The sequence below is a fragment of the Saimiri boliviensis genome, chromosome 16 (genome assembly GCF_048565385.1).
Source record: "Saimiri boliviensis isolate mSaiBol1 chromosome 16, mSaiBol1.pri, whole genome shotgun sequence".
In the NCBI taxonomy this organism is placed as follows: Eukaryota; Metazoa; Chordata; class Mammalia; order Primates; family Cebidae; genus Saimiri; species Saimiri boliviensis.
The window spans coordinates 62,784,794-62,811,693 of record NC_133464.1 but is presented as its reverse complement, the minus strand read 5'-3'; the positions used below and the strand labels follow the sequence as shown (position 1 = coordinate 62,811,693).

General features: G+C 41.1%; 1 protein-coding gene across 2 annotated transcripts in view; it reads right to left on the bottom strand.

Annotated features, from left to right (window-relative positions):
• HTR2A (5-hydroxytryptamine receptor 2A) overlaps positions 1–21,372 on the bottom strand; it is a 64,673-nt gene extending 43,301 nt beyond the window's left edge. Inside the window, exons 1-2 of one of the 2 annotated variants that reach the window (XM_003942212.4) lie at positions 19,948–21,372; positions 15,662–15,862 (exon numbers count right to left, since the gene is read on the bottom strand). In XM_003942212.4, coding sequence (XP_003942261.1) covers positions 15,662–15,862; positions 19,948–20,107 — 361 coding nt within the window. In that variant the 5' untranslated portion in view covers positions 20,108–21,372. Of the gene's footprint in view, positions 1–15,661; positions 15,863–18,739; positions 19,507–19,947 lie in introns of those variants that run through there. The other variant, XM_010330057.3, reaches the window with a different exon arrangement.
• Between the last annotated feature and the right edge of the window lie 5,528 nt (positions 21,373–26,900).

Genomic DNA, 26,900 nt, shown 5'->3' with positions numbered 1-26,900 from the left:
GGTGTATTTTTCCACTCTGTATACTACTAATGGAAGAGCTAACAATAACAAGAGTATGTGCAAAAAGGATACATGAAAACATTGGTTTAATACCTTGCATCTCTATTAGAAATTATCTGTTATGCATAATAACTTTGGAGTTTCAGGCTAGCTTCTCTTTATTCTAGAGTTGTATCAATTATATACTATTTTATTATGTAGATTTGTTATACTAAATTGGGTTATGATTAGTTTATTTGTTATGTCTGTTTATTTGACCACCCTGTATATTACTAATGGAAGACCTAGCATTAACAAGTGTATGTGCAAAAAGGATACATGCAAACATTGATTTAATACCTTGTATCTTATTTTAATATCTTGCATGTCTATGTACAAAAGCCCCAACATTTTAAAGAAGTGTACATGCAGTATAATTCATGTGTAGATGTTAAAAGTCCGCTCAAACCCTAAACTGATAGTTTAGGCAGGGCTTCTCAGAGCGTCCCAATTCTGGGGCTTCCCATTATTTCCTACTAGGATTCTCTGGGAATGGGCCCTGAGAATATGCATTTCTCAGTAATTCTTAGGTGCTGCCATTGTTTCCTGATCTTTCCTGGAAAAGTTAGCCTTCACAAATTCTCAAAGGTGAAATGACCTTTAGTTATGCGATTATTTTTGCATCTATTTTACTTTCAAACTTGTCTGAGAATGGTTACTCTGGATGTTCAGAAATGTTTCACTTTCACAGTTCAGTCATATTCTTGTCTTTCATTCAAATATCCCCAAAATGAGGCAGGAGAGCGAGTGCTGGGTAAGGCAGTTCACTGTGGAAAGGGCGAGAGTGGGAAGTTCCTGAAGGCCACAACCGGAATCTAAAAGAAGTTCATTCCCCTGAGGAAAGTTCTTTATTAACACTGTTCTCATAATTGCTTTCACTTTTATGAGAAATGTAAACAGTCAAAAATGAAACCTCATTAATATAATGAAAATATTTCTTGTTGGAATTAATAAAACTCTCTCCTGCTGAGTTTAAAGCACCAAGTTATTGAAAAGACAAAAGTGCAACTTTGAGCTTTTACCTGACAATTGGAATGTGAAATTCTCATGGTAAGTCTCTGATTCTTAGCTTCTGTCTACAACCAGCCTTGCCAAAACTATTTCCCTGGAAACAGACATGAAATCTGAAAATATTGAAAAAGCTACAGGGATGATCATCTAAACTCATTTGCTATACTTTGCCAAGTAAGGTCCTTTGTGTAAAAAGGCGAACACAGGCTGGCATCCTGGGTTAAAAATGACTTTGCTGGGCCAGGCGCGGTGGCTCACGCCTGTAATCCCAGCACTTTGGGAGGCCGAGGTGGGTGGATCACAAAGTCAAGAAATTGAGACCATCCTGGTCAACATGGTGAAACCCCGTCTCTACTAAAAATACAAAAATTAGCTGGGCATGGTGGCTCGTGCCTGTAATCCCAGCTACTCAGGAGGCTGAGGCAGGAGAATTGCCTGAACCCAGGAGGCGGAGGTTGCGGTGAGCCGAGATCGTGCCGTTGCACTCCAGACTGGGTAACAGGAGCAAAACTCTGTCTCAAAAAAAAAAAAAAAAAAAAAAAAAAGACTTTGCTGTCAGGGAAAAACCACAGGGTCTCTCAGGGAACCATGTTTCTGCTATTGTCCTATCCCTCTTTTGTTTCTTTTCCCCTTCCTTCTGTCCTCATTAATTCACCCATTCCTTCAACCAATATAATAGATTTCCTATTTATGGTTAAATATATGTACACGTATTCTCTCCCATGTGGGTGAGGAACACTAATGCATCGTTTTCAGAGAGAAACCAATAGATACTGTCTTATGGTCTATCTAGGAAGCATGTCTGTTAAAACGCATACAGACGATGGAAGGGCAGGATTGGTGTCTGGTGGTCCCTGGCATCTAACACAAAATGGCTCCATACACATTAGGAATCCTGATGCCTGAACAGAATGGTTAGAGCCTTAGTAGAATTCATGCAGACTGGTATAGGAAATGTGTTAGAGAGTGAGAGTAGCTCAGAGATATAAAAGGAACCTCTTTTCCTTTGAGTGAAGAAGCCACAGGGGTGTGGTTGGGGATTTCGGAAGCCTCTGCCTAAGGTGGAAATAGCAGACATAAAACCACAGTGCTGGAAGCACCACCAATAAATGAGGATCAACTCTCTTTATTCCACACAGGATTGAGTGTCTTCCATCAAATGAAACAACTTTAACACCTAACTGCCCTTATCAAAGACAGACGGATTAATTGGTCTATTAGAAAAATAAAGAACACCCCTGAGTAGACAGACCTTTGATTTTTTTGTAACAACTGGGCCATCTCCAAAAGTTCCTCATTAAATGTATAACCTGAGTGGTTTCCTTGAATAAAACGGAATTAATTACACAATTATGGGAATATAGCCTGTAAATGTGGTCACTCTTAATAGACCTTTATGGTTGTTCATTTGGGATTTTTAAAAGTTTGAAATATGAAAAGGAATTGTGGATCCACCCCCCCAAAAATAGGGAAAGGCAGAAGAAAAATCAATTACCATTTTTAAAGATGTTTTTAAAAAGCAAAGAGAATGGCAAGCATTCATGATTGTTACCATAAAGGTTCTTACTGACGCGTGCTAATAAAAATTGAGCAAAAAGGTTTTGTTCATCTTTACATCTCACCGTAGCTAATGGTCCTAACTCATGAAATCAGTTATTAATAATTAATTTTAAAAGACAGCAGATAATTGACTTTGAAGACATGGCTTTTTAAAGTGCCACTATACTTCATGTTTATCAGCTCCTCCTGGTTAAAACAAAAGCTATTACAGACCCTTACATAGGGCCCTAAAATGTGAGGAAAGGTCAGAAAAATCCTGGGTGCAATAAGAGCCAAGGAGGGATCATCATAAAATGGATGAAAATGTTCACCTACAGAAATCTTCCTAGAAGTAACTCTTCAGAAGAAAGGTTTTGACAATGTTTCTGATTAAAAACGTAGCTCCATGTTCATCCAGGACTCCAAGTGGCTCTCTGAAAGTAACCCAAAACAAATACTAACCCACAGCACAACTAGAGAAAGCAGGTGTTAATTTTGGAACTGTAATAGTAATGTACGTTATAACAGACAATTTTGATGATTGAAAAGAGATAATGAAAAAGATGAGTACAACAGCTAAAAAGTCTTCAGCATTCTTTCCAGGGGAGAAGATGTTCTGATTTTAGAATACTGATCTTGCTTACCTAATCACAAATATCCCTAGATTGGAAAATGGTGATTCATCAATGTTACCGAGTTATAAAAATATCCTTTAAAGAACATCTAAGTTCATATATCTCAATCTTTTGCTTATCAAGCCACATCATAATGTCTTCCTTCCATATCATTCGATCTTCTTTAAAAGTTCTGGCCTATTCTCCATTTCCAGTGTTGAAATTCTGCCCATTCTTCAAGGTTTAACTCAAGCATCTCCCTCTTGACACAACCATTTCTGATCCCCAATTTTTGCCACAGTTCTCTGCATTTTTATTATAATGACAGATGGTTTTCTCATAGCAATTTCTCCATTCAATTGCAAGCCATTTGCTGTGTGCTTGTATTTTGATTCATAGTTTTAACAAAAGTTCATGAGAACGTATCTGTCAAACCCTTTTGCTAGATGCTTTATGTTCATTGAATCCTGTGTCCCTCACATACTTCTAGAGTCGCTTATCCACTGTAGACCCTTACTAACTTTGCATTGCCATTTAATATGACCAGGTGAGATGAGGCCCTTATCAGGAAGGTGTGTCCCTGCAGGTGAAAGGATCCAGGAAAATGGGCTCCTATTATATTCATTTAAAATAAGTGAGTGCATTGGAATTGGAGCCATATAGGTCAGCTTCGTAGAGTGCAATCATATCTGGATGAAGGGGAAATGACGGTAATCTAAACTTGACAATTTGATGCCTAGACCGTGGAATGTGGGGTCTCCACTAATGAGCGGCCATTACGGTGAGACCTATGAGACTGCTAGAAGATACATTATGCCCCTTACATTTTCCAAAAGTATCCAATTTACAGAACAAAAAAAAACTGCCCTGAGATGATGTGTGTATTCCAATATGGCAGAACTCAGCTTAGATGAAACAATTCTTGCACGCTTTCCAAAGAAATCTCAAAATCTGAAACTAAAGCTCACCAGCTTTGTGGGGAGGTTGGGGAGAAATTCCAAACAAAATAAACCAACAGCTCAACAGCTCTCTTGCTCTCTCTTTTTTTTTAAAAACGACCTTACTAACAAGGCATTTACAATTATAACATGGTGGTATTAAGTAGACAAACAAAAGTAGTTTATGCTTATATAAAGGTTTAGGCTTTTATTTAAAGTACTGTATAGGGAAAGCAATCTAAAAATAGCTTTTGATGGCAGAAGGATAAACAATATTTTTTGAAGTGCCTGCAGTGTTAGACTCCAGAAGTTTTTGTATACAGGCAGACCTGGATAGGCAGTTTCTATTACATAGTTCATACTCGAGATGAAGGATATATTCTGCTTTGCTTTCCAGTCCTTGCTCTCTGAAAATCTGTGACCTCGTAGGGGAATAAGCTGATGATTATAGTTGAATATGTGAAAAGATAGAGACATGGAGAGGTTATAGAAGAACAGAAGCAGGGCAAATACCTAATCTCTAGAGGGAAGGGAAATGTGAAGGCTTCCTGGAAGAGGTGATGTAGGAAAGTAGAAGGTAGCTAGGCAAGAGGATGAGAAAGCTTTTCAAAGAGAAGATTAAAAATGAAAGCGTGGGAGTGAAATGACATGAGAATGATGGGTGAGGCGATATACAGTAAGAGATGAAATAGAGTTGTGGACCAGGACTGTATTTTTATGGGGACTTTTATGCCTTTTATTTAAGGATCTGTACTTCATGGGGTAAGAGAGACACTCGAGGGTTTTGATCAGGACAGTGATTTAGTTACGCCTGTGTTTCACATGGTTTCAGATGGCTTACTTGAGTGGCAATGTCGAGAATGTGAGCAGCAACCCTGTGGACAGGAAAATGTTTGCAGTAGCACCAGACAGAGATGATGAGGGCTGACTGGAAGGAGAAAACTGATCTAGGGAACAGTGAGAAGTAAAAACAAAGGGACCACTCAACTGTTTGCACGTGGAGGTGAGGAAGCGGTGAGGAATTCAGGAGTCTAATGGCTGAGTAGGTGCCGATGCTACATTCTAAGACAGCCTTCAGGAGAAGAAACAGGTGGACGGCGAGTAGAGCTTTTGATCTGAGAAGGCTGAGGTTTCTGGGAGACTTCTGGCTAGAAGCGTTCATCAGGTAGTTGGATGCCAGGATTTGAGTCCCTGGGAAGTACTGCATGCTAGGATGTAGATTAAGCAGTTGGTCAACATTCTAATAGCTGAACCCATGAAAAGGAAAGGACCCAGCAGAAGCAAGAATAAAAAGTGAGAAGGTGGAGAATGGGTCTTTGGAGGTTATTACCCTTAAGGAAGAGAAGAAAAGGAGCTGTCAAAGCCCCAGAGGAAGAAGATCCAGGGAGTGGGAAGGAGCTTAGGAAGAAGACAGATGTGAAGACATCAATCCACAGAATAAAGATTGCATTAAAGAGTAATGGTAGATGAGTGTGTGCATACATATATGTGTGTATATATACACATAGAATTTTGGTTTTGTGGATCAAGACAGTATCTGAGCACAGGCTTATACTACCTCACCACTAAAATTCTATTTAATGATACAAAAGAATTAGAAAAAAATCGGAATTCATGAAAAGAAAATGTCATTTTATTAGGATATTTTAAATGATGTTGGAATTTCTGGAAGACAGCAGATGGGATCTGGTTTAGAGGGAAACAACTTGAAGAAAGGACAAAAACAAATAAAAGAAACTGCAGCAAATGTCAGCAGTGTCTTGAGGAAGCTGCATGACATGCAGAATCAAAGGATATACTTGCTGATGGGAATTGAGGGGCATTCTCCAAGGGCTGAAATCTGAGGGAGCTTTGTTTGGCAGTGTTCTCTCCTGCCTATGCTCTGCACTGGGGAGGAACAGCTCAGTTCAAGGTTAATGCAACAGCTGTGGGTGCTGATCTAGAGAGGCAGAGAGGGATGAAGGATAACTTCCCTCAGCTGTTTGACTCTTTAATGTTGAGAATGTGTTTGTGTGTTACCTGAGTACATTATTGAGATAGAAACAGTCTTTTGGATTCAATTGGAAATGCAAAAGGCCTTGGTGACCTTGGCAAGATCCATGGAAGGGAAGGAGGCTGTAGCCAATGGTGCTTTGAGACATGAATGAGAGGTGACAAAATGGAAAAAGCAAGAGTAAGCTCTTGGGGAAATTAACATAAGTTGGAGAGAGAGGGAGAGAAATCAAATTCTTGGGAAGGACAGGAGGTAGAGACAGGAAGTACAGAAGATCAGGGGTACGATTGAAAGGTGGGAGTAGGAAAAAGCTATTGTGCATGACGGTGAAGAATGGAACATGGTTATCTGCCTTAGAGAGTGGCAAGCCAAGGCTGTAAAGAGGAACTAAATAGAAAAATCTGAAAAAATTCACTACCTGGCACGGTGGCTCACGCCTATAATCCCAGCACTTCAAGAGGCTGAGATGGGAAGATTGCTTGAGCCCAGGATTTCAAGAGCAGCCTGGGTAACACATTGAAAGCCCATCTCTACAAAAAATACAAAAATTAACCAGGTGTGGTGATGTGCACCTGTAGCCCCAGCTACTCGGCAGGTTGTGGTGGGAAAATGGCTTGAGCCTAGGAGGCTGAGGCTGCAGTGAGCCATGATCACACCCCTGCATTCCAGCCTAGGTGACTGAATGAGACCCGGTATCAAGAAAAAAACAATCCACCAAGAACAAATTAAAGGACTGCTAGCAATGAAGAAGAGGGCTAGCTGAGGTTGAAAACCATAGATAGGTGGTGTACCCAGTTCACAGGGCAGAATTGTCTCCAAGTCTGAATTATCTGAGTGTAGCAACAGTAAAGACTGGTTTGTCGGGGCCATCCAGGTTGGGATTTGGTTAGGCCAATGAAGGAGTTGGATACTGGGACACACAGGATGCTCCTGATGATAAATGGATCAGAGGATCCACCTTAGCTCCTGGCATGGTGACGATTCCTACCTTTTAGCCCAGAAGGGATGATCTGGAGAGAGTGGAAGCCTCAGGAGCATGCAGGTTCCTGATGCAGCTCGAGGACAGGGGGTGGGCATGAAGGGGCTGCCTGCAGATGTTATTTCTCTGCTTTAAATAGCTAGAAGCAACACACGCCCCCTGTTCCTTCTCTTCCTCTTAGAGTATTGAGCAAGAGAATAAAATTCGTAGTCCGTAACCCAGGCCAAATCAACAGGCTAACAAAGAATAAAGAACCCTGGCTGGGCATGGTGGCTCACACCTGGAATCCCTGCAATTTGGGAGGCCAGGGAGGGCAGAATGCCTGAGGTCAGGCGATTGAGACCAGCCTGACCAACATGGCGAAACCTCATCTCTATTAAAAATACAAAAATTAGCAGGGTGTGGTGGTGGGCACCTGTAATCCCAGCTACTTGGGAGGCTGAAGCAGGAGAATCACTTGAACCCTGGAGGTGGAGGTTGGAGTGAGCCCAGATGGTGCCACTGCACTCCAGCCTTCACGACGGAGTGAGACTCTGTCTAAATAAATAAATAAATAAAACGCGCTTCTTCCTTATGACTTGATCATTCTTAATATTCTCACCAGTTTCCTGTGGCCATGGAGATCTATGCTGTGCTAAGTGCTGTTTTATTGAGCATGTTTTCCCAAAGCTGTGGCTGAAGTCTGCCATGCAGAGAGAAGTCAGCTGCCACTCTGGCAGGCTCTCAGCTGCGTGGGTCATTAAATGACTTCTTATCCATGGGCTAAAGTCCTGAAGGACAACCAAGGACATGTCTTTCAAGAGCAGAGATTTTTGTGATATTTTACCACACTGTACTTCTATGTATGAGATGAACTGGCCAGGCAAGGAGACGTCCCTAAATTCTCCTGCATCTGTGGGCAGAGCAGGGGAAGGGTCACTGCACTCAAGGAAAAGAGAAGGGATGGGCCAACTGTTGTCCCTGCAGATTGTTTCCCAGGGCAGTGACAGACATGGCTGGCCACTTGACCGCTCTCCAGCCCTGCCATACTCGAGAGACAGCAGCACTTTCTCTCAATGTGGGTGTGAGCATCTCTCTTCCTGGATGTCAACCCACCCACCTGCAGGCTGGGGTGGTGCCTGGATCTCTCCCCGAACCTCTGGGGAGGGTAATGAAGCATGGCAGGGACAAAAATAAAGGTGCAGCAAATGTAGGCAATTTCACTTCTTCCCCCCAGGAGAGAAAGTGAAAAGATAGAGAAGCCAAAGGAGACTTAGACTAAATCAAATTTCCTTTCGTATTCTGGTAGATGCTAACTTACAATATGTTATCTCAGAAGTGAAAGCAAGAACAAGTAACCCAAAGCCCTTTCTGTGCCAGGTAAGTGAATAGTCTCTGACACGTACTTCTTAGGCTGACTAACAGCCACAAAAGGAGTTGGGCATAAATCTGGTGGGTCCCAGGAGAGACGATCTCAAGTGGATTCCTCAGATAGTTTGTTCATGCACTGGGGCTGGGAACACCCTCCAGTGTAAAGGCTGACAGAACATCATCTGGTTTTGGGCTGGTTTACTCCGTTGATTTATTTTTTTTGTTAAGCATTTTTTTTCCCAGAAGATATGGCATCATAGGAAAATATATTTTGCTATCATTCCTCTTGGACCTAAATGAGCATGCCAGTTTTTTAACCTAAGTGCTTAGATTTTATACAGTTACATTTGCTTATATACATCCACTTCATTCCATATAGAATTTGAAGTTGCTCATAAAAAAGAAATAAGACAAAGTACAAAAAGTATACCAGCTAAAAGGTCTAGAGAGTAGGTATATAAAGTTATATGCAATTCCAAATATAGTAGTTTTTCGGGAATTAGAGGCTGATTTTTAAAACCCATAGGCAAATGAAAATGGGCAGGGAAGTTAAAAAAAATGAGAAAATACTAAATCTGAGACAATAAAAAAAACCTTAATTAAAAAGTATGCTCTAGGGAATGAATAGATCAGTAGAAATAGTCAATAAATATACCTATTTACACATGGAGATTCAGGAGATGACAAAGGTAGCAAATGAAATCAATGGGGAAACAAATGATGCTCTGGCCATGCAGAGAAAGATAAAATTAGATCACAGGTTAAATTCTAAATGGTTCAAATACTTAAATTTCTAAAACAGAACCATAAAAGTAATGGGAGAAAATATTTAACTTTGTAGTGGAAAAGACATTTGTAGTAATGATTTAAAATTTAGAAGCCACAAGAGAGAAAGGAACATTTATAAATGAGACTCTATTAAAATCCATTTGGAAAAAAACATAAGTAATGTCAAGTGACAAGTAACAGATTGGGAATACACAGGTAAACTGATAACACAAAGCGCTTAATCCCGTAATCTACCAATTAGGAAAAAACCAAGAACTTTATAGATGAGAGTTCAAATTATGTTGAAAACTTACATAACACTTACACGACAAGCATTACATTTACTCAATCTTTAACCTCATAAAGACAGAAAATAAAGTAGCATCTGTTTTCTTTTCTCACATGGCATCAGCATATGAAATAGAATCCAAGAGATTCTATTATAAAATCCATCGTGCAAGCAGAAACTTGAGTATAGGTACTGCTACCATCTCTATTTTACCACCAGAAACCCAAGGCACAGAGGTTAAGTAACTTGCCCAGTCACAGAGAGCCAGGATTCAAATCCAGATAGTGTGGCTCCAGACACTTTGCTTATATTCCCCGAGTTCTACGGTAAAATCCATGAACAGCCAATCATAGAAAACTGCATGCTGATAAACATCAAAAGATGCTAAAACACCTATATACTAAGTACACACAAAACTACGGTGAGATAAATCATTTTCCTTCGAAGTTTCCTTAAACATCTACACTGTCTAGTAAGGTAGGCATTTGACCTGCATAAAGGCAAGAGGTTAGGTCCAGTGACCTCAGCCTTCAGTTGAAGATTCTATGCAAGGTGTCACAGCTAGAAGGGAATGGCCCCAAATAAATGTAACACAGTTTGCCTTTCCTCCCATTACAAATGTAATAATGCAGAAAATACATAGTCATGTTTATCCTTGAGGGGAAAAAAATCAATTTAGACCAATGGTATTTCAAAATTACCTTATAAACTGCAAATATATTTCTGAAATGAAATAACACCTGGAAAAGGAATTTAAAGTGGTTTCTTTGGTTGCCTGTAAGAATATGACAATGGGGAAATATTCATTTTCACCTTTTCTGAGATATGTCTTTACTAAAGACAGGAAATAAAGTAGCTTCTATTTTCTCTTCTCATGGCACTGGGATATTGAAAAAAAAAATACATCAGGAAGGGTCCATTATGACAAAAGAAACCATCCAAAATGAGGAAAGGGTTTGCTTATTTTATAAGCTGCAGTGAAGTGAGTTAGGGCTGATCATGGGAAGTAGGTTTATGAAGGGAAAATGAAATCTGTAGAGAATGCCAGGATCACTCCCTCCCTACCCTTCATGATTATCCTTAATCCAATGCTTCAATCTCCTGTCATTGCTGCTTTACTCAGAAACTCCCACACAGAAAACACAATTGATTTGTAATTATGTTCCTTTTCCTCAGAATTATATGGAATCCTTGGCAAGCAGGGAAGTGACCACACTGATAAGAGTGAGCAAGGGAAAAGCAGCAGTAAGTCTCAGGAGTCCTGAGTGCAGGGAAAACTTGGTTAATCTACGATGTGGTTACCAAGGTGAAAATGTGTCAGATACTTGCTAACTTTGGAAATTGGCCGCCTCATCTAAGAAGCTGCCTTTGACCCATGATGGAGGTGTAAGAGCTCCATTCTGGATCATCTGAAACACTTTGGAATAAAAATATCTGTGACAAAACTATATAGAAATGTGTAAGGGCAAAGATGCCAATCCTGCCTTTCTTTCTAATTTCATCACCTTGAGAAGTGTGAAGTCTTTTGACAGATTCTCAGCACTGTGTGTGTGTGTGTGTGTGTGTGTGTGTGTGTGTGTGTGTGTTTGTGTATGTGTATGTGTGTGTATGTGTATATATATATTTGCCCACATATTATCACTATGTTATCATTAGTTTACCAGGATGAGCTCATATCACACAGACCATCCCAAAACTTGTTTTTTGAATTTAACATCAGGAACATTCCCTCACTTGAATATCAAATACAGTGGTCCCCCCTTATCTGAGTGCCATACATTCCAAGACCCCCAATACATTCCTGAAACCAAGGATACTAAACTTTATGTAGACTGTTTTTTCCTGCACATGCGTACCTATGATAAATCTTAATTTATAAATAAGGCACAGCAAGAGATTAGTAGCAGTAAGAATTAAAGAGTTAGTAAATGATTGAGCAAAATAGAGATTACTTGACTCCCAGCACTATGATGCCATGGCAGTTCTGATAACTGAGATGGCTACCAAGAGATGGGTATTGTAGCAGATTAGAAGTAGCTGAGGAGAGGACTAATAACAGAAGAAAAGTCAGTAAAGCTATCGAAACTAAAAGAAGATGAGAAAAATGTAGAAAATGTAGAAGTGTTTGACATTGCATGTTCTCACTAATATGTAGAAGCAGAATGATGAGAACACATGGACACATGGCAGATGTCAACACACACTGGGGCCTGTTGTGGTGGGTAGGGGGAAGGAGAGCATCAGGAAGACAGCTAATGGATGCTGGGTTTAATACCTGCTCTGTGCAGCAAACCATAGTGTCACGTGTTTACCTTGGTAACAAACCTGCACATCCTGCACATGTACCCCTGAACTTAAAAGTTAAAAAAAAAAACATGTAGAAGTGTTTGAGTTATAAAGAAGTTGGGTAAAAAATTTAGCATACATGAAACTGAAGACCCAGATATGAAGAAGAGAGAGAATGGGGGCAGAAGCAGTATTTGAAAAGATCATGGCCAAGAGTTTTCTCAAAGTGGCCAAAGTCACAGGTTTAAGAATCAGTACATACACCGTAAGGAATAAAAACAAAACTAATTCATGGTAAAGTTGCTGAAATAGAGAGAAAACATTCTGAAGCAGCATGGCTTGGCAAAAAGTGATGGTTCTGAAGGAACAACAGTAAGACTGACAGCTGGGTTCTTGCAAATTAGAACAAAATATAAGCTTGAAATGTTGAATTTGCTACCTAGAAAGAGCTAGAAAAAAAAGATGACTGTCGGCCTAGAATTCTATACTGAGCAAAAATGTGCTCGAAATGAAAACAAGATAAAGATGCCTAGAATAAGAAAAACAGAAAAAACTACATGATATTCTAAAGGAACTTCTTCAGGAATGAGGAACCCAGGCAAAACCATGAAAATGAAGAAAGCAATGAACAGCAACAGAGGGCTAATATATGAGAAATAGTGAACAGAATGGCTATAATGTCGTATGGGTTTAAAAAAGACAGACAGCAAATGGGGAAAAAGGAGTTAAAAGGTTCTAAAGTTTTCGCATTATCCAAGAAATGTTACAAGTAACAATATGTTTGAGTCGAAGTTCAAAATGGAGTGTTGTAATCACTAAAACAGTTTGAAACAACGGATAACAAGCTCCTAAAGAGGAAATATGAATGGACAATTCTTGATTAGTGCAAAAGAAGGCAAGAATGAAAGGAAACTAGAATACAGAACAAATAGGAAAATAGAAAGCAAATGGTAAGAAAACAGACTTAAACCCAAATATGAGTTAACATTATATGTGAAACTACTAAATACTCCAACTAACAGACGAAGATTGGATTAAAAACAAAGATTTATATACTGCTTATAGGCTAACACTTTAAAGTCACGAAAGGTTTGAAAGTAATAGGATGAAATAAGATACATGCAAAAATGATAATAAAAAAAAGTCAAGTAGATTTTAAGTCAGGAAGCATCACTAAAGTGGGACATTTAATGATAAAAGAATAATGTAAAAGATAAATTTTGTATGCAGCTAATAGCTCAAGAAGAGGTAGAAAATGGAAATGGAAATAATTATTGAAGTTAGAGGTGTAACTTAAAATAGTCTAAAAAGAACCAGGATGAGAGAGATTGGGAACCAAGTTCTACATAACCTCTCAAAAATATATAATTGCTACTTAAACACTTCAAGACAAAGTGGAAACTTCTCTATCACTTAATAAAGGTAGAAAAGGAAATATTGTAAGAATCATAAACCAACCAACTTTGTCATCTGAACTCAACATACCGGGAATGCAAGCCAGTATTTAGAAATTTATCAAAGTAAACATATCAATAACTTGGAGAAAATATCAATAGTGTCTAAAAAGGCTTTAGTCACTAGTAGAAGAAAACAAGTTAGAGCATATTTTAAAATTTCAGCTACACTAAAGATCTAAATTAAAAGAAACAGCACACAAAGCAAACAAACTAAACCCGAAGCAACAAAATAATCAAAACAGAAACACTAGAAGAAAACTCAAGAGAATATTTGTGCTCAGAGTCTTTCATTAGATCTGCCTTTTCCCTTTTTACATTTTCTACTTGTCCCCTCCTCAGGGCACACACCTCAGAGATGTCTAGCATAGATTTGATGTAACTTTTTTTTTTTTCTCTTTTGTTTCCTTATTTGTCTTCTCCTACCTTTCTGTGAGAGATCTTTGAATGCATCTCTTTTTCATCTTGGTCTATCCAGTGCCAAGCACATAGTAGATGCACATTAAAGCCAATGAATGATGACCCCCTGCCCAGGACCGCCTCAACCATTCCAGCCTGCTTGCCTCCTGTGGTGACAGCCATAAAGAGCCAGAGGCAGATTATCTTTTGAGTAGTGGAAAAAGCATGGGCTTTGGACTGAGAATAATCCATAATGACTCCTGATTATAAGCAATATTGTCCTGTGCAACTAAGATCTCTGCAGCTCATGTTTTTTAAGGTGCTTTGTATACTACCGGGTCTGTACTCAGTGCTGAGAAACTCTTTGTCCTTACTACTGTTGCTATCATGAAGCTTGAATGAGATGGGGAGTCATTGTGACTGAGGGTAAAGGATGGGTGATCTTCCCAGCATTTGTCTCACCAATGGCACAGCATATTAGAGTAAAACTATGGACCAGTGTATCGGGGTAAAAACAAATAGCTTTATTTGTCTCCTTTGCATTATTGTTGATTCTTCTACTTATCACGGCGACCACCCTGAAAACCTGTCTCAGTGGTCTTCAACTCTGACTGTTCCTTAGAATCACCTGGCCCCACCCTGGGCAATTAAATCAGAATGTTCCCCAGGGGCATTTTATGTGTAATTGGGATTGAGTGGTTACTGGCCCTTTGCTCTCTGGCTCCTAGTAGAATGAGTCCAACTTGCACAGTTTCAGAAACTGCAAGCATTTTCTAGGAGCAAAAATTGTTTCCTAAGGAAGGTAGAGAAAGAACGGGGCTTTGTGCTGGAAGTTTAGAGTCCTAGTCCTGTTGCAAGCTGAAGGTATGACCCTGTAAGCCATGATACCTCTGCACTCTTGTTCCCTAGCTGATCAAATAAGTACCATAGAATCTTCTACCTCAAACAGTAATGGGAAGTTTAAAAGAGAAAGTAGGTGAGACTTTTTAAACATTTGAAAGTGACACAAGTGTAATTTGTTAGTGTTTCCATCATATGTTCCCATCAGGATTCAACAAAATCCTCACTGTGCTACTTGCTGGCCGTGGGGCTTTGCACAGCTCATTTTGCTTTTTGAATCCCAGTTTCCTCATCTGTAAGATGGAGCTACCTACTCTCCAGATTGCATCTTAGTTCCCATTGCTTGCAGCAAAGTAAACAATGGGAGCTAAAAAATACAGGATGCTGTATTGTCGTGTTTGCTCTTATTATTGGTACTATTATTCCACTGAATCTAGAGAGTCTTTAGTTACCAACAAGCTGGCGAGGTTGACAGGTACCATTGACTTCACTGCCTGGGAGCTGCCCCCTTAGCTTTCATTACCTGGGCTTTTCTGATGTTGGGTATGTGACATCACAAGATCAGTACTGGCAGGAGATGAATGTATATAATCTAACAGAAGCAAATTGAAATCCTTTGGTGTGTGGTATCATAAAAGGAGGGTGGTCTATAGAGGCACTAGGGTGGACTGAAAAGCTGCCTTGCCCCTAAGCAAATTCTGGCACTTTGCTCTGGCCTCAGCTTTTCCCCCCATGTTGCAGCACATAGTACCTTTCTCTAGAGCCCAGAGGCTTTATGTTCTCTATTGGAGTCGTCTGCATCCTTTCGTTGACTCTAAGTCCTGTGATTATAAAAGTTGAGGTCTTTGGGAAACCCAAGAATTAGAGTCGTGGACTTGAAAGTGAGAAATGGGGAAAACGGCACAATTATTTCTGATGTTTTGGCTCTGCTGTTTATAGTCTTGCCTGTGCAGAGCAATACAAATTCATGCTGTCAACCAGTGATATAAACAGATTTTTCTTTCCTGAGGTGAACTGGTAATTACGATGTTGTAACATATCTTGCACCACCCAAAACAGTAGATTGAGGATGTCAGGTTTCAGTACAACAAAATGGAACAAGTCTTTTCAGAAATCACGAACTGTCATTTCGAATGAGACTCTGAAATATGTTCCCACTTACCTACTGAGATGGTCCAAACAGCAATGATTTTCAGAAACGCCTTAGTTCTGGAGTTGAAGCGGCTGTGGTGGATGGGATTCTGGATCGCGACGTAGCGGTCCAGTGAGATGGCGCAGAGGTGCATGATGGAGGCCGTGGAGAAGAGCACATCCAGGTAAATCCAGACTGCGCAAAGCTTGCTGGGCAGAGGCCACCGGTACCCTACGAGGCAGAAAGTTGGTGTCAGTCCCCTCGTGCCTCCTGGGACATGTGAGTCCCTACCCTATGACAATTTCCAGTTCTGGGACAGGCACAGGTGGTAGCAAAGAGCAACACAATGTACTTTTCGTATTTGAAAAAAGCCACTAACAACTGTACTTAATTATGATAAGCTAGCACTGGCTGATGCAGGCTTTGGACATTTCCAGTGTCTGGAATTATGGGAGTGTGGTGTGGTACACTCAGATTGTCTCTCTTTGAAGGCCCTCTTTATTTCCCCTTACACCTGGCAAAACATTTTTTTTTTTAAGTGACTTACTTCAAAAGTTGTGACGTGTTTTGGCTCCTCTTCTGTAGCACCTCTCACGTCATACTGTCAGGATTTATTCACACTTTTCCCTGGATTGTATTTCCCTAAGGTTGGTCTCACCTCTTGGCCATTATAATCATCCGGTCCCATACAGTGATGCTTATGGACATTTTGCCATCCAGTCCCATCAGTGATGGCAATGAATTGCATTGGTGCAAGTGGCTGAATTATTAAAAATTCAGATTGTGAATATGTCTATTTGTAAAAATGAAAAAAAAAAAAGACCTAGTAAGGCTTTGGGTGCCAAAGTCTAATTTGGGGTATGTGTGAGAGAGCTGAAGACAAGGGTGAAGAAAAATAAGGGACGGTGTCCTTGCTCTGAGCTTTGTTTTAGGGAGGCATTTTTCAAACTTCCGTGAGCATCAGACTCCCACGCCTCTTAAAACACGCATTGCTGGACCTCTCTCCAGAGGCTCTGATGCAGTTAGTCTAGAGCAGGCTGTAGAATTTGCATTTGAATTAGTAAGCTCCCGGGTGATGCTGCTGCTGCTGGTCCAGAGACAGCGCTTTGCGAATCGCTGCTTTAGGACGGTGGCTCTCACCTCTGGCTACACATCAGAATCACCTGGAGAGCTTTAGAGAAGGTCCTGATGCCTATGCCAAACCAAGCCCAATTAAATCATGCCTGGAGGTGGGGGTGTGTGGCTGAGGCAGGTATCAAATGTCAAAGCGTTTGCAAAGCTCCCCAGACAATTCCAAAGTAAGAGACTGTGCAGGTCACCTGCTATATTAGGAAGATTAGACTGCCTTATGGACGTAAGCAAAGTGTCCTGGTTTTGTGTTTTGGAGGGGGATCAAGCAGTTATGCAAAACTGAATTAGTTTTGATCACAGTATAAGCAGTGAAGTTGCTTATTACTGTGATCTGTCTGCATGTGAGAAGGAAAATTTTAGTCTACTTTTCTTATTACAGACACACAAAGCCGAACAAACTCTCCAACACAAACGTATACTTTCTACCAAAATGCCACGAGGGATATTTAAACAAGTAAAGAGCATAGGTACAAGCCTAATTTGCAACCGTTCACTTGAATGATTTACAAAGCGCTTGAGCTGAAACGAAAGCCTTTTCCTTTGCAGCGCCGGATGGGGGAAGCCAAGCTCTGTTCGGAACAGATGTTGGCCACCGGAGGGGTTTTCTCTACAAGGAGGCGGCCCAGGCTTCAGCGTGTATCTCCGCTGCAGGGTAAGGCGAGGGCATTTCCTTGCGGGAGAAGTCCCACGCCCCCTGCCCCACGCTCCGAGTAGCCCAGAGAGGGGCGGGGCTCCGGAGGGAACAGGCTGCGCGCTGAGCGGCCACCGCCAGGGGGCGACCCTGCTCCGGGAGCGGATGGCGCCGCGGGTCACCCCACCCTCCAGAGGCTGTTTAGGCTCCTGCTCTGTCACTCTTCCCACCCCCACTGGAGTTCGCCCCCTAGGAGAGGAGGTTTAGGAAACAAGAACCTTCCCGGAACGCCCGGGAAAGAACAGCCGAATGTAATGAAATCATGCCGGTGTGGCATTTAAATGGTCAAGCGAGGCTGGACTTGGACTGAGCCTTACCAGCCTGGGGCAGACTGCTGGTGCCTGCTCGCCCTGTACCGCCTTCCTTCTTCACACTCTCCAGGGCTGGCTTGGGGATGTTTAATCTTAGCCCCTAAGACTTGGCCGAAAAGTTTCCCTGAAAGATAGCTTATCGTCACCTGTCTCTAAGACCTGGGTGACTGACTGCTGCCTGCGTCTGTGTCACCAGTCCCAATAGTCTCCTTCTCTTTTAAGGAGATGTCTGGCTGTATTACTCATAATTGGAAAGAAGGTCACATTCTGCACCCTTGCTGCGAGGTTTGACTGTTTCAAACTCTGTTGAGAAGAAAGCAAGATTAATCTCTTGCCATTTGCTTCCCACCCTCCTCCAAACCAGACTGGAGGAGTTTATGCATATGCATTTTTAAAGAGTTGAGGATATAATTCAAAGGCACATTTCCAAATTAGCTTCTCTGGGCAGGGAACAATTAAAACTGGAGTAATTCATTTATTCTAATGGAGACTGCATATTTTAACATAAAACCTACCTCACCACTAATGTTCTCCCTGCAAATGTTCCAAGGGAATTGGGAAGGCTTTACCACTCCATTAGAAGTGCTGAAAACTGTGTGACAAAGATAAAAAACTGTTCTGTCCTGAAGGCTGGAATATTGGTTGGGATATATAAAGGGGCAAAAAATCAAGTAGATTCAGAATGATGGGTAAGTTACTGCTTTATGACTGCATCGGGGCAATTTATAAAAATTTCTACATTAAATGTACATGTTTTAAAGCACAAAACTCTCCAATGATCACAGGTAATAGGCTGTTGGATTTTTATGTGAAATCCCATTTTAAGAGGAAAATAGAAGTAACATGGTAGACCCTAGTCTATAAACAAAGCCTTCTAATTAGAGTTTGTCCCCCGGGCCCCATCTCATCTGCTGATGGCATGCACAAGCTCTTTATTACCAGTGTGGGTACGGCTGGGAAACTAATGCCACTCACCATACAGGATGGTTAACATGGACACCGGCATGACAAGGAAACCCAGCAGCATATCAGCTATGGCAAGTGACATCAGGAAATAGTTGGTGGCATTCTGCAGCTTTTTCTCTAGGGACACTGCCATGATGACGAGTATGTTTCCAGCAATGGTTAGAATAATCACTACAGCTGTCAATAAAGCAGACCAGTTTTTTTCCTGGAGATGAAGTAAGGAGAGACACGATGGTGAGAGGCACCCTTCACAGGAAAGGTTGGTTCGATTTTCAGAGTCGACTGTCCAGTTAAATGCATCAGAAGTGTTAGCTTCTCCGGAGTTAAAGTCATTACTGTAGAGCCTGGTGTCGTCATTTAATTGCATTAAGGAGTTTGTAGCTGAGCTCAAAGAAGTATTTTCTTCGCAAAGAATATCCATGTCTAAGCCAGAACTTGTAGCAGATGAAGTGTGGAAGGACTAACACTTTACAGCCTCTGCTCACCATACACCTTGGTGTCCCCACGCTCTGTAACACTGAGGCTGGTGTATATGCTGGTCTTCCTGTGCTGGAGTTTTGTCTCCCATTATTACAATGATAAAGAACTGAACTGCGGTGGCTCTAAGTTTTCCTCATTCACAATTTCAAGAGAGTCCACTGTTTGGTTTTATTATTTTCTCACCAACGTGAGGACGAAAGAGCAGAATGAACTTTTAGCACAGAGGTTGCAGGTTTTTTTTTTTTTTTTTTTTTTTTTTTTTTTTTTTTTTTGGTTAGCCTTCAGGGAGACAAATGTCCTGGACAAAGAAGAAAAGTTTTGTCACTACTGGGAATCTTGTTTAACTAGATCTCATTTTGTTGGTTATGCCGATAGTATTAATTGAGCCACAGTATCATTAAAATAGCATGCAATCAGAAACAGCGGGGATGTACGCATTCTACATTAAGAAAGTCAATTAAAAATATATCCAGTGTTAATCCCATAGTAATTGGATGTACTTTGGGTTACAGTTCTCAGCCGTTCTTAGGCTGAATTGCCACAGCTGCTGTCAGGAATTTCGGTTCCTATAATGTGGTTTAGTTGATAAAAGGAAAAGAAAAAAGTCTTAAGTAAAGATTAGCAGACAACTTTCCCCACTAGAAATTCTCATTGAAATGATTACATTTTGGCCAAGTATGATTTCAAACCGGAAAGAAAATTACACAGCAATAAAATATAGCAGCATGAGAACTTACATTTGTCTTCAGGGTCCACACATGAGACACACTTGTTATTCTGTGACTCGCTGCCTCTCTCACAGTGATTAAACTGGTGTAGAGTCCCCTTTTCTTGATCTTCCACCAGCATAATATGATAGTAATTTGCTTTCTGTTTTGCTGACTTCAAAAACTGCATGCAAGGGCTGAGCCAGCTCCCGCACTGCTAGGATACTGTTGGCTTCCTCCGGCAAGGCTCGGCTGGGTCCTCCCTCCCCGGGCGGCTCGCCTCAGCAGGCACACATTTAGAAATCATTCACGAGCCCCTCAAAGTCGCACAAAAGAACTGCTTGGAAAGTAGGCAGAGCTGTCGGCACCAAGGGACTCCTGGTTTCCACGGGAATGGAGTAGCTCTCTGGTTGCCTCGTTCACTTCATCAGACCTCCCTCTGTCTGTATGTCATAAGCTGCAAGGTAGCAACAGCCAGGAGGGCGGACCAAATAGGCTTTTTTTTCCTCCTTTTTGCTACATATTAATATTGGGAAGTTTTCCTTTGCTTTTGAGAGAGAGAAACTGGAGAAATGGCCTTTTGTGCAGATTCCCGTTAAGGTAGGTAAGGGGCACTGTCGTAATTTTTTAGGCAGAAGGGTGAAGAGAGAACATAAATAATGCTAGAAAACAGTACGTCCTGGGAATGCTGTAAGCGTCCTGTGCCTCCATCCAAAGCCAACAGTGTTTGTGTCCAGGGTGGAATTACTGACATTGGCCACACGGGCTCAGGGTGGCCAGGCACATCTGTGGTGTTAACTCTGATAAACGATTAGCACTATTTTTATTTATTTAATAGATAACACCACTCAACTGGCTTATTTTCTTCAGCAGAAATATGCCACCCATATGTAATTCAAAACCTCACCTGCGGTAGGAAGTAAGTTGATTTTGCAGTACCAACTTTTTTTTTTTTTTTTCCTCCCACCGGTACTGACAATTTGCCTTACCTGTAAAGAGAGCCCTTTCCCAAGCAGGTTTCTAAAGGAGGCCGATCTGTCTATTAGGCATGAAAATATTTCCCTGAATAGTTGGGGTTTTCTAGAGTTCTAGCACCTTCTGTTCCTTACATTCTCCCTGGACAAATTCAGCCACTCTCATGCCTTCAACGTGTTTGTGGCCAAGTCCGTACCTTCATAGCTGATTATTTCTCTTGGTTGCAGACCTAAATCTCCAGCTGCCCATTGGCTCCTTCTGTGGTAGCCTAGGAGACCCCGACCTGAGCATCTTCCATCACTCTCCATCCCCCTGCCTGGCTCTCAGTGCTTGTTCCTACCCATTCCCTCGTGTGGCAGAATCACCACCTCTTCAGACAGCTGCTGTTATCCCGCGACTCTTCCTTCCTTCTCACTCCAGATCCTACTTAGTCTCCGGTGCTACCTCTGTGTGCGTATTTCTCACAAGTCGTCTCCTGCAACCGGCAGCTCGCACCTCTGTGGTTGAGGCCTGGGCCATCCGTTTCCTGGGCGGGTGCCTTAGTGCCCCCACCTCCCGTGCCCTGCCTGCCACCGTCCTACCCCTCCACGTCAAATGTGTGCACTGGCCAGCAGGCAGCGGAGAACACAGACCTTAGAGTTCCTTGGTTTTGAACCCTAGCTCTGTAACTCACAAACGGTAAAACCTTGCATCATCTAGTTGCTCCCTTTAAAGCTCAGTCTTCTCACTTTTAAAATGGGATGATGGTGGTACCTTCCTCATGAGATTGTAGCGAAGCTAAAATGAGATAATGTGTGTAAGTGTTTGCCCCGTGTCTGGCTTATAGGAGGTTCTCAAGGAACGTCAGCCACGTTCTTTCTAATTGATATTCTTAGTGATATAATTTAATAACAGCATTGGCCTCACTTCCATGCCTACACTTCTGCAGTCCCTTCCTTGTGGGGCACATGACACCATCCCTCATCTACCTGTACCCTGCTTGCCCCACTTTTCAGGTCTGATCTCTGGTTACTCTCCCACAAGCAGCCTATATGTGGACTGAACTTGCAGGTTTCTGACCATATTTTTGTTTGTTTGTTTATATATATATATACACATATATGTGTAATTACACTTTAGGTTCTGGGGTACATGTGCAGATCATGCGGGATTGTTGCATAGGTACATACATGGCAACGTGGTTTGCTGTCTCCATCCCCCTGTCACCTGCATCTGGCATTTCTCCCCATGTTATCCCTCCCCAACCTCCCTACCCCGCACTGTCCCTCCCTTTGCCCCACCCCCAACAGACCCCAGTGTGTGATGCTCCCCTCTCTGTGTCCATGTGTTCTCCTTGTTCAACATTGGCCTATAAATGAGAACATGCAGTGCTTGATGTTTTGTTCTTGTGTCAGTTTGCTGAGAATGATGGTTTCCAGCTTCATCCATGTCCCTACAAAGGACATGAACTCAATGTTTTTTATGGCTGCATAGTATTCCATGGTGTATATGTGCCACATTTTTTCCTGTCCAGTCTATCATCGATGGGCATTTGGGTTGGTTCCAGGTCTTTGCTATTGTAAACAGTGCTGCAGTGAACATTCGTGTGCATGTGTCTTTATAATAGAAAGATTTATAATCCTTTGGATGTATATCCAGCAATGGGATTGCTGGGTCAAATGGAATTTCTAATTCTGGGTCTTTGCAGAATCATCACACTGTCTTCCACGGTGGGTTTCTGACCATTTCTATGTCTTTGTACTTGTGTGCCTGGAGGGCTCTCACCATTCCTTTTGTGTGTGTCCATCTAGTGAATTCCTGCTCAGTTCCAGAGTTGTCTCCTCTGGATCCCAGGCCTACCACTCACCACCAGCCTTGATTAAGCTGCTTAATCTCTCTGTGTTTTAGTCTCTTCATCTGCAGGTAGGGAATATTAATAATAAAAAGACCTCGGAGGATTGATCTAAAAGCCAAATAAATTTACATACACGCCTGGCACATATTAAGCACTCAATAAAGGTTAGTTGCTGCTATTCTTACTAAGTGTACTGTTCCTAAGCTTTCTGTAGCTCTCCTTCTCAGTGGAGGCAAAGATTATAGCATCTTCTGCAGTCTTCTATTTTAACACATCACGTCTCATGTAAGCCTCATAAAGGCAGGAACTGTGTCTATCTTGTGAACAGCTGGGCACATAGTTAGTGCTTAAGTATGTTTGTTGAATGAATGCATGATGGACATCTGTGTAAATGTCTGTCTTCTCTATTAGCTGTTGTATGTGTAATGCCTCTAATGATATCTGTGTAAATATCTTCTGTATTAGATGTTGAACTTTTATTCATCTCTATACCCTTAATATAGATAAGATATAGTATAACACAGGTCTATATTATACTATCCACCCAGAGGTAATTCAAAACTTCACATGTGGTGTCTAAGTATGGTATCTCATAGTGGAAAGTCCTCCACAGATGTGTTCTGATTGAATTGTTATAAGCATAAATTAAGATGAATTGATTGTTAAAAAGAGGAGCCAGGGTGAAACCTAGAAACTCTTATTTTTTCTTGTTACTTTGTTTATTGGGATACCAATTTAATTTTATTACAGAGGGCAAAGGGAAATGTGATATCGAAAGTACTCCAGCATTAGAAAGTTATTCAAAAGCTTCTGAGGTTAAATTTTATAAATTTTCTTGTCATAGCTCTTAGAGAATTCTGTTGATCTCAGGCCATTATTTCTGATGAAGAACAGCTAGGTTTTTAGTCATGCCAAAACTAATCAGTGTTTCTTATGTGGTTTACACTGGGAAATATTTTTTTGGTAATCATCTAAGATTATTTGTAGTTTTTAATTGCAATTTTATGAACTTGTTACGGACAAAGCAATAGGGGCACAATCTAGGCTCTTGATTCTTAAACAGAGCTTCTTAGTTGATAGCATGAGAGTTAGAGTAGGTAGGAATGGTTTCTTGCTGAGCAGATGCCTCTTGTGAGTTTGGTGAAAAGTGTGTGTGTTGGCTGTGTAGTGCACACTGTGATCCATCGCTTAGCTTCTGCTTCACTGCTGAGGCACTCAGGCTTCCGGCTGCTGGAAGGACTGGTGGCTGGCTCTGCATTCTTTCTGTGAAAACTACCCTCAGCCAAGGAGGCCAGCTTGCCAGTGGTCATGCCCCTTCCCAGTGGCAGCCAGAATGCAATGACTGGTTTGTTGTGAGCATATAAAGGGCTGGCCCTCTTGCCTGATGGCTGAATCACTTTGGTTCCAGTGCTCCTATGGGATCCACCGAGGCCTTTGGTATGCCAAATCCCAGTTAAATATCTCCCCACATCTAGTCTGGCTTCTCTTGCTGCCCTGCAGGTGTTGATCTGAGAGCTCTCCCCACACAAATCTCTTGCACACACATTGGTCACAGAGTCAGCTTCCTGGGGAGCTCAACCTATGACTTACCATCTTTAGCTGTGTTTTAATACCCTGGTAGCATCTCTGGGTGAGCTGGATGTCTTACGCAAAATAGATAAGTGTTGTCTATATGATGATGAATGATGCTTCCTTGCCATAAGCTTAGAGTTCTTTAATATACATCTGGCTTTGCTATCTAATTACTGACAGAAGGAAATTAAGTCAACAACTCCAAAACTGTATTTATCATCTTGGGCAGAATTTCTGTAGTCCTTAATTGGACCTTATATGGAACAACATTTTAGAACTAGTTCATTCTGTAAGGTTCACCGGAAAGCAATTACTTAAAATTAGATGTTAATTTTTTCTCAATGACTGCAGTGGTATTTGTCACCCTTGTTTGAATTTTTTCGAGGCTAAAGTTACTGGGTTTCTGAAACTGTAGTGCCTTAGAGATGTCAGTGTATATGATAAAATAAAAGTTCCTTGAGCAATTAAGTCTGGAACATTACTGTATCCAATAGTCTCTTCTTAGAAATATATGGTGCATAATTGTGTATTAAAAGCTGTGAGAGATCTTTCAGTAAGGAAATTTGTTTTTATTTATTTCATTCCTCCTCTTCCAGAACACTCACTGAAGGACACTTTTATTTTGTCTAAATTGAGTTATATTTTAAACTTATTAAAACATAAAGCTCTTAAGGATACAGTTAGTTTTGACAAATACAGTTTTGTCAATGAGTTTTGACAAATATGAGTTTTGATGGTATATGCATGTAACTGTCACCCAAATTAAGGTATCTACCATTTTCATCATTTTTGAAAGTACTCTCCTATCCCTTTTTGACTTAAATGGAAACATGTGGCCCTCCTTCCTCTTGGGGACAAGGACTGTAGCATCTTCTGCAGTCTTCTGTGTCTCGCTTGTTTCATTCAACAGTGTACCTGTGAGTTCGTCCATGTCACTGTGATTAAACTATTTTTTAATGGATTGTAGTTCGAGAAACCGAAATGGCCGGGACATTTGGGGTGTCAACACTTACTGTTTTTCTTGTTCAAAGCGACATAGACTAGGCCCCTTCGCTTTGTTGCATCTGTCCTTTTTAAGCTACTTAATTTTTCAAGACACTGCCAACCTTAACCTTCACTCAATTGATTATACCTGATTTTGCTATGAATTGGCAGCATAGAATTATTTTACTCTATGACATTTAAGAATATGTCTCTAAGATTTCTGCTGCTCAAACATGAATAATGGCCTGAGAATGTGGAAAAAAAAAATTAACAGAGGGTTTACTGACTGACATTTAATCTATCATTTCCTTTGGGTGCTCTGATTCTCAGGTTTGGAAGAAGCCAGACCCTCTCACCAGTGTATACCTAGAAAACAATGTCAATGAACTGCCTTCTGTTATGCCAGTAGGTTGTATGTTCTAAAAAACTACTTGAAATAAGCTAATGACTGTCATCTATCTTTCAAATTTTCTCACAATGCTGTTTAGTTGAACAATATTCATTAATTTAACGGTTAATAATTGACTACTGTGTCCAGCACTATTTTAGGTGTTGAGTATAACCATGAAGATGGACATAGTTCCTGCCTTCATTCATTCAAGAAATAGTTGGCAGTAGCATTGATGAGTACAGTTTAGGGAAGAGACATCAAGTAGCTGATGGCATATTGGTATTTAAGGTATGATACTAGGTGAAATCATCTGAGTGGAGATGAAGGGAAGAGGTCTGAGAACTGAGCCATGGATTATGCCAATATTTTAGGTCAGGGAGTGTGGAGGAACCTGTCAAGTAGACTGAAAAAGGGCACTCAATGAGTTAGAAGAGACATAAAAAGAAAGTGTAATTCTTAAGTAAAAGACAAATTGTCAAGGAGAGTGAGTGTGCAACTGAGGGAAATGCCTCCCGATCGGCTGAGTATCTTAAGGATTGAGAAATCACCATAAAATCTGTCAAAATGATAGTCTTTGGTGGCCTCAATAAGAACTGTTCTGGTGGAGTAGTTGGAATAACAGCCCAACTGAATGGGTTCAAGAGAGGAGGGGGAGGATAGAAGCAAGAACATCAGTTTCAGGTGAGAGATGGTGTGGCTTGGACTAGGGTAGTGCTAGTGGGTTTGTGGGAAGTGATCAGATTCTGTGTACGTTTTAAAAGTAGGGCCCATAGAACCTGATGACAGATAATGACAGGATGTAGGACGTGAGAGAAGGAAGAGAGCTGGGTGACTCTGAAGATAATAGATTTGAGCAACCAGAAGGATGGGGCATTGTCCTTCACCAAAATAGTGGGGGCTTCAGTGGGAGCCTATTTGGGGTGATTATCAGATCAGTCTTGGATATGCCAACTTGAGGTGTGTATAAGACAAATAACTATGTCTGTAAGATATTGAATATAAAAGTCTGAAATAGATCACAGAGGTCCAGGCTGCATATATAAATTTGGAAATTGTCAGTATATACATGGTTTTGAAAGCTGTGAGGTAGAATGTGATTCCCTAAATATCTGACTAGAGGAAGAAGCAGTTTAAATACTGAATCTGGAGCTTCTTCAACACTTAGAGGTAAGGGAGATAAGAAAGAAGTGGGGTTAGTGAGGAAGAAGGAAAAGTGAAGAATGTGGT